We start from the raw sequence: 9,022 nt of genomic DNA on the forward strand, positions 1-9,022 counted from the left end.
ACCTTTTTTAGTTATTGTATCATATTTAAATGGCTTAGAAAAATGTTATTTCTTAGAATATTAAAGTAAATGTGTAGTGTGTTATTCAATTTTAATAATAATTATGTTTTTATTTTAATTATATTTACATAAACTTAATTTTGGAAGTTTAGTCCAAAATGGGCAAAATATTCAAAACATTCTTATTTAAATTGAATTTAACCATATCAAATGAGTTCATTACAAATACTTTAATTCAAATTATTAGATAATTAACTATTTTTAAAATTATATGATAATTATGATACATATTCAGAGAGCGTTTGGAAAAATCTTTGTTTTTGAATAAGTAATTTTTCTGGAAAAAAGGTTGGAGGTTGTATCAAAATAAAAGTCTATAGTATTTATAAAACAAAATAAAAAGCAACAAAAAGCTAAAGGAGTACTGTTTGGGGAAATAAGTTTAATTAGTTAAAAACTATTTTATTGAATAGATACTATTTTAATTTAATATTTGTACTTGGTTTTTTGTTAATAATAATTATTTTTTCTCAAAAAATTATAAAATTTTATTTTAATTAGGATATCTCATATTTAATCTTTCAAAAATATTCGTCATTTATTATTAAAATATTAAATATTATTAAAAAAATATATTTTTAATTCAGTATTGCTCCTTACTGAATAGTGTAATTGTTTATTCATACACAATAAACAAACTTGCATGACTGCAGAAAAATATAATTTTTTTGTTAATTACTCATACAATTTTAATTTATATCTTTCTATAATATTAGAATAATATCATATAATATAAAAATAAAATATTAAATATGTGAACATATAAATTTTATCAGTGTTAAATTATTCAAATTATTATTATTATTTTTCACCAAAAACTACCCAGGTAGGGTAGGGGGATTTTTCGGGGTTCCCTCCCATCTCAATATATAAATATAAGATGGAGAAGTACAACACATTTTTTAAATTAAAAAATGGGGAGTACTAATCTCTTTTCAAAAATATCAAGTTCTAAACAAAGCTAATAATAAAAAAAAGAAAATAAATTACAAATTAAGGTGGTTTTCAAACAAGCATTGGTAAAATCTGCATCATCATGAAGTCCAAAATAGTCTTAAAGAAAGACCAACTACATCATGGACCAGCCCAAATTTATAGCCGAAAGCTCGCAAGCCCAAAAAAAGCAGCCTGAATTATGCAATACTTACACAAAAATTGTTGGTGCAAGGTCAAAAGCGCCTTTTGATCCACCAAATGCTACTCATCATAATCATTATCTTGAGGAGGGGGCTTGGAACGAGACCTCAATGCACTTTGAATTTGCATTTTACGAAAGGTGTTTTGTCTATTACATGGTGAACCGTCTCTCCTATTGTAACGAGAAGTCACTGCATCATCATCTTCATCATCAAAGGAGGAGTTTTTCATATGTTTTTCATGATGAGTGCATCTTTAAAAAGAATTTTTTGGATGCATTTTTCCTCTACTTCATCAACAACAGGGGAACGCATAATGGAGTATGCTTCATACAAGGGGCCTTCTTCCTCCATTAATTGAAGGATCCGTGTTCTCAAACCTATTTTCACCACACAAATCCTTTTCATTTCCACGCACCTTCTGAAGTGGACAGTTATCCTCGTTATTCTCATTTACATTTTTTTTTTTCATGTCCTCTTGCACATAAATAGCTTCTATCTCAAAGCCTTCTTCCTCACCACCTTTATCCCCACGATATAATCATATTCTTCCATCTCATTCTTGAAAATCAAATTTTGTTCATTAATTGGTTGAGTAACATCATCAATTCCAATTGGTTAATTTGATTGGAATTCTCAATAACAATGTTCATTTTTTTTGTCTCTTCAAACAAAAAATAGGTACCAGCTTCATGCGTCCCACTAAATTCCATATAACTTTTACCAAGCAACTCACAAGCATCAGGATCTACACAATTATCAATTTTTCCATCTAAAGTTGATTGAGGGATACTTACATTTTTTTCGAGATTACTCCCGGTCAGCAGGCTCTTTATGTTTCTTTTGGACCATTTCTTTCCCACTCTGATTTCCAACATCAATTTTTGCTCATTTTTTCTTATCAATGCAATCTTTTTGTTCATGACCCAAGTGTTGACAAATGCAACAATAGTGAGGGCAATTCTCATAGATAATTTGTTGTAGAATAGTGTTCTGGCCAACTCCCATATACACCTCACTGACTTTAGGTTTCAACACATCAAGAGTGAGGCTAGCTTTAGAGATGTCTGCAGTAGGCATATTTTTAAATAATAATTTTATTTTATAAATTATAATTATACATATTTACAATTCAAGATTTTGTTAAAATCTTTCTGTCCCCCAAAAACATATCTTTCAAGTTCCAACTCATGTCCAAAGTTACATATGATTAAAAACCTCCAAAATATCCGAATTGATCTTCATGTCAACTTTTTCACCCAAAACTCAATATTTTGACCTTCAAAGATTAATTTTCATCAATTTTAAAATTTAAAGAACTCAATAAAAAGAGAGTATAATTATAAAACTAAAATTAATATTAAGTAACGTGACTAAAAAAATAATTTTTCCTATAAATATGATACGTACAAAACTTATTTTATCTTTTGTATTGAAAAAAACTTGGTACACACAACATTTAAATTCATTTTCATCCCTTACTTTTAGATTAACGAGACAACCATTTCTAACTTTTTAATTCACTTCAAATTAGTCATTTCCACGAATTTCTGATATTAATTGTTGACCAAATTATGTGAATTTTCATAAATGTGAAATTAAAAATTTATTAGAAATTACAATGAAAGATTAAATACACACTTGTGCCGGGCAATTGATCACACATTCTCATGAAATGATCCACAAATCCAATTCGTTACAAGAGTCTTAGCCCTCTAAATACAAACGCATTATGCAAAGTTAAAGAGCCCTCGCACTCACACTCACAAGAAGCCCATAAAGCAAAAAACCATCCATAAAAGTACATCTCAAGGCCTCTCTTTCTTCAGCCATTTTCTTCCCACTCTCTTCCTCTCTCTCTCTTTCATTTAGATGGCTGAAAAACCATCTCTGGGCCTCTCTATCTCATTTGAGTTAGAATGAATGCGAGCCCTGTAACTCTTCTTCTCAGAAGAAGATGGCTTCGAACCCTAATCTTCCATTCTTGTTAGATGCTTTGTTTTGCGAGGAAGAGCAGTGGGACAACGGAGATATCACTGAAACCACTGAAAACTGTTTGATAGGAGTTGAAGGAGAAGGGGATAACAGCTTTTTACACCATAGCTTAAGCCCTGAACCTTTCCTGGAGTTGCTGGGGCAGGAGGAGTTTTGGGGTGATGAAGAGTTGAGTTCTTTGTTGAGTAAAGAGCAGGAAAATGAACTGTACGGTGGGCTTGAGGAGACCCCATCTTTGGCTATGGCCAGGGGTGAGGCTGTTGAATGGATGCTTAAGGTCATTGGGTACTATTCTTTTTCTGCTCTCACTGCGGTTCTTGCAGTTAACTATTTGGATAGGTTCCTCTACAGCTTTCAGTCTCACAGAGAGAAGCCATGGATGATTCAGCTAGCTGCTGTGGCTTGTCTTTCTTTGGCTGCAAAAGTTGAGGAAACTGAAGTCCCTCTTCTCTTAGACCTCCAAGTATGTCATATAAATAAATAAATAAAACAAAGAAAAAAAAATCTAATCTTGATGTCTCCTTTCATTTGCAATTGCATTTTTTCCCTTGATATGGTTTGATTTTACTGAGATGGGGTTGTTGATGTTTAGGTGGAGGAGTCAAAGTATGTTTTTGAGCCCAAAACCATTCAAAGAATGGAAATTTTGGTTCTATCCACACTTGAATGGAAGATGAACCCTGTCACCCCACTTTCATTTCTTGATTACATTGCAAGAAGGGCAGAGTTGCAGAGCCATCTCTGCCGGGAATTTCTCAGGAAATGCGAGTGCCTGATTCTGTCCCTTATCTCTGGTACACATTTACATACTTGTCACAATGCACATTCTGTAGCTTGGCCGTAAACAAGTATTGTTCGAGCTTGTTTGAATTGTTATCGAGTTTGAAAATTTATAATTGAGTTTCATTTGATTAATAATCAAATCAGGCTCCAACAAGCTTTAGTTGATTGGACTCCGGGTTCATTATTTTTTTTTATTATAAAAATTATAAAATTCATATTTTTTTAATATATTAACAACTTTATGTCGGGTCATGGACAGAATAGCCCATCGGGCACTTATCAAATTCGATTAATTTGATGTTTTTAGATATATTTATTATTATTTTTGGTAATCGAATCGACCTCAAACAAGCTTCAAACAATCCAATTTGGTTATTTTTCAGCCTTATCTCTAGTTTTTCTTATGTGGGCATCTGTGTATATTTACCTTACTTTCTTTCATCAAACACAGATTGTAGATTCACAGGCTTTCAGCCTTCTGCACTGGCCACAGCCACAATGCTGTATGTGATAAGCAGTTTAGAGCCCTGCACTGGGTTGGATCATCAAGATCAACTAGTAGCCATTCTTGGAACCGACAAGGTATATAGGTTTACACATGTACAGGTTCTTGTTTCTCTTTCTCTCATACACTTGTGCAAATACTCAACAGATGGGCTGTGAAATGAAACAGGACAAAGTGTTGGATTGCTGTATGCTAATACAAGAAGTGGCCACAACTGTTGATTTCCACTCCAGCAACAAAAGAAAGTTTGGATCTTTTCTGGCTGCCGGCAGCAGCCCAAAAGGGGTGGTGGATGTTTCATTCAGCTCTGATAGCTCCAATGATTCATGGGCAGTGACCTCAGTTGCTTCAGTTTCCTCCTCCCCCTCCAAGAAAACCAAGTCTCAGAGTCCAAACCATGAAGTTTCCTGAGTTCTTATTAAAACCCCTCATCTCCATTTTTAGTTTATCCTCGGACTAGACATCAACAACATATATATATATATATATATATATGTTCAAATAATATTGTATTAATTAATCTACATGTAAATGCCTACCATCTCTGCATACAATCCAAACCCCCCTTCATAGGAAGAGGACTACAACAAGAAGCAGAGATGGTTGGCATTTTTATCCGGATGACGCCCAAGATTCAAGAACTTGAACATAGAAATCTTGCAGAGTAATTTTTAATAATTTGATTAAAAATCTTTTGTGAATATTGTCAGAGTTTATTTATGTACGTTTATGAAATGAGAAAATTGCCATTTTGGTACTATAATATAAGCGGTCTTGCAAGTTCGGTATCATGCTTTTTAAATAGTCCATTTTGATTCTGTATTTTAAAGAAATTCGCACTTTAAGTGCCTTATTCTCACTTTAGCCCCTAAACTTTGGACTAATATCCATTTTGATACTTTTTTGTTTTCACGGTTATAAATAGTACCAGTTCATCGATCAAGCTTAATATGCTTTTCAAAATTAAATTAATCCTCCATCAATTCATATTTTGGTTTGAGAAATTTCATGAAAAAAATTCTTTTCCAATAGTTCGAGAATTTGAAAATATTCCTTGTTTTTTTTATTGTAATTCGAACTTTTATTTGGTTCCATACTTTGAAAAATCTTCCATGTTAGGTATTAAAGTATCTACAAGTAATCTACACATATTTTCTCAACAAATCTAGACTCTGATATCATTTTCAAGAGACGAGACTAAATTTGCAAGAAAATTAAATTTAAAGAACTAAAAATCATATTATCAAAAGATAACGTAAGATTTAAATTGTCAATCCAAAAATTAAGACACTAAAATTACAACTTTCGTAAACTACGGTATCAAACTATGTATTTTCGTCCATAATACTGAATTAGACTATTCTAGAAAATACGGTACAAAAAACGCGTATGCTAAGGTATCTTATCTCTCTATGAAATATTCTGTCTGTAGCACTCAACTGGAGGGAGGTTTTGTTCTTACATTAAGATTTTCAGACTGCTGAGTGTTTTTTCACGCACAGCGAAAGGGACGGGTGGCTGTGTCTGTGTGCCTGAATATCAAACTGGGAAAGTGTTGGATTTGTTTGCATGTGAGGGGAGGAACAATTTGTCGGCCATTCCAGAAAACAGATGTGTTTGGGGCTTGACCTCGTTGGAAGAGCTATTCTCTTGTCAGTCTCAGAATTGTGTTTATTTTTTTTTTTTTTGGAAAAATTGCACTTATAATTCTATATGATAAATGTTGGGGGAATTTATTAAAAAAATATCAAAAAAAAAAGTTAGTAAAATAGGATAAAATTGAAATTGTTAAAAAAGTAAGTGACCGCGGTGCCATAATTTTTTATTTAAAAAAAAAGCTTCTTTGTGTCACGGCGGTGACAAACCGCGGTGACATTGGTTTTTTAAAAAAAAAAATTTTAATGTGTCACCGCTGTTCGAAACCGTGGTGACAATTTTTTTTTTTTTAAAAAAAATTATTTTATTTTATGACGAATTGTTGTCAACTTCTCGTTAAAATTTCGGTACTATTATGGCGAGTTGTCAGCCATCAAATATACCGTTCGATTCTCCTTGATGAGACGAACATTTCCCCACAAACAATTTCAAGTTTTATCAATCGTAAATAATGAATTTTTAGCACGAACATCGCACATTTCGGCCGTCGATTTGCCGCCACCGGAGCGACCCACGATCACGAACCACCACCACTGGACTCGCCTCGACCTAACGGTTCTAACGAGACCAACCTACTTCAATTTTATTAAATATTTGTTAAGATATGAAAATTTGAAGTTTTTTCGTCGAAAATTCGCGCTGAAGCTGTTTGCTGCCATTTTTCCACCGTCAGTACAAATCACAGATTAAGACCATAGCCGTTCGAATCCTGTCGTCCAGACGATTCCAACAAGACTAATCTTGCTCAATTTCATCAAGTATTTGTTTGTTCAATTAAAATACATATGTTTTAAAATAGTTATAATTTTATTAAATTCTATATATTAATTAATAATACTATTTATAATTAATTAATAATACTATTTATAAAAATAATTAATTAATAATACTATTTATAATTAATTAATAATTAATAATTAATAATACTATTTAGACCAGTCTTGCTCAATTTCATCAAGTATTTGTTGAGATTTGAAAATTTGAAGATTTTTCCACCAAAAAATTCGCTGAAACTGTTTGTCAAATTCATTTTCTTTTTTTTTGTTTGTTCAATTAAAATACATATATTTTAAAATATTTATAATTTTATTAAATTCTATTTAATTAATTATAAATAGTATTATTAATTAATTATAAATAGTATTATTAATTAATTAAATAGAATTTAATAAAATTATAACTATTTTAAAAATTGAACAAACAAATACTTGATGAAATTGAGCAAGATTGGTCTTGTTGGAATCGTCTGGACGACAGGATTCGAACGGCTATGGTCTTAATCTGTGATTCGTCCTGACGGTGGAGAAATGGCAGCAAACAGCTTCAGCGCGAATTTTGGGCGGAAAAACTTCAAATTTTCATATCTTAACAAATATTTAATAAAATTGAACTAGGTTGGTCTCGTTAGAACCGTTATGTCGAGGCGAGTCCAGTGGCGGTGGTTCATGATTGTGGGTCGCTCCGGTGGCGGCGAATCGACGGCCGAAAAGTGCGGTGTTCGTGCTAAAAATTCATTATTTACGATTGATAAAACTTGAAATTGTTTGTGGGGAAATGTTAGTCTCATCAAGGAGAATCGAACGGTATATTTGATAGCTGACAACTCGCCATAATAGTACCGAAATTTTAACGAGAAGTTGACAACAATTTGTCATAAAATAAAATAATTTTTTTTTAAAAAAGAAAAATTTTTCACCGCGGTTTCCAACCGCGGTGACACATTAAAATTTTTTTTTTTTTAAAAACCAATGTCACCGCGGTTTGTCACCGCGATGACACAAAGAAGTTTTTTTTTTTTTAAATAAAAAATTGTGGCACCGCGGTACCACTTGCTTTTTTAACAATTTCAATTTTACCCTATTTTACTAATTTTTTTTTTGACATTTTTTTAATAAATTTCCCTAAATGTTTGTAGTATTTTTAATTTTATTGTTTATAAACTCAACACATTTGATTTTATAGGATTAAAAAGTTATAGCATTTTTGGTTCCATAAAATAAAGATTATGACATATTTGATCCCATATAAGATAAAAAATTACAGTATTTTTTGTCCCAAAATGCTATAATTTTTTGTGTATAGAACTAATGTGCTAAGTCTATAAATTGTGGGATTAAACGTGCAGCACCCTCTATAGTGTAGGATCAAAAAGTGCAATTTTTCCTTTTTTTTTCTTTCGCTTTTGTTTGAACAACTGAATATGATTCAAACTTATGATTAATAGAGGGTAAATACAGTTTGCAGCGTACTATTAATGTATACCTATATCGCATTAGCTCTCCAGCGTAAGAAAAGTAATAAAAAATTTTCTAACAAAATAATTTAGTATTAAGAGAATAAAAATGTCCTTTATATTTACATTCTAAATATTTATTTTTAGGGAAATATATTTACTACAATATTTCCCCATAAATAATTGTTTTGAACTTTTATTTGTAAAAAAAAATTAATTATTATAATATAAATTATATAATGTGGAAATATTTTCAATATATGCAACTATATTTACATAATTGTTTATTTAAAAATATAGATAAATATGTATTGAATCGTGATGTAACTATACATTGTAAAAATGAAATTTGTATGATAGTTAAAGTTATATATTTATATTCTATATATTACATGAACAGATATCTCGAAATATATCATATTATTATTCAAAAAATTATAAAATCCTATAAATTAGTGTATATAAAAGGAATATTTTATGGATGTAAAGTTCATTTGTCGCTAATTAATATTAATTATTTTGATATTTCACTTTGGAATATATAAGGGTGAGAAATTTGGGTAGATTGAATAAGGGCATTGTTACTTGTGGTCTTCTACTGTGTCACACCATTAATGCATAATCGAAATGTGATTTTTTTTTAAAATTATAAGA

General features: G+C 31.0%; 1 protein-coding gene across 1 annotated transcript; it reads left to right on the forward strand.

Annotated features, from left to right (window-relative positions):
* The first annotated feature begins 2,955 nt into the window (after window positions 1-2,955).
* Window positions 2,956-5,267, forward strand: LOC105155526 (cyclin-D3-3). The gene is made up of 4 exons (XM_011071418.3): window positions 2,956-3,654; window positions 3,784-3,985; window positions 4,426-4,556; window positions 4,648-5,267. The coding sequence occupies exons 1-4, from the start codon at window positions 3,154-3,156 to the stop codon at window positions 4,888-4,890; spliced, it is 1,077 nt and encodes a 358-aa protein (XP_011069720.2). The 5' UTR covers window positions 2,956-3,153; the 3' UTR covers window positions 4,891-5,267.
* Window positions 5,268-9,022: the final 3,755 nt, after the last annotated feature.

The sequence above is a fragment of the Sesamum indicum genome, linkage group LG2 (genome assembly GCF_026168435.1).
Source record: "Sesamum indicum cultivar Baizhima isolate 11 linkage group LG2, ASM2616843v1, whole genome shotgun sequence".
NCBI lineage: Eukaryota > Viridiplantae > Streptophyta > Magnoliopsida > Lamiales > Pedaliaceae > Sesamum > Sesamum indicum.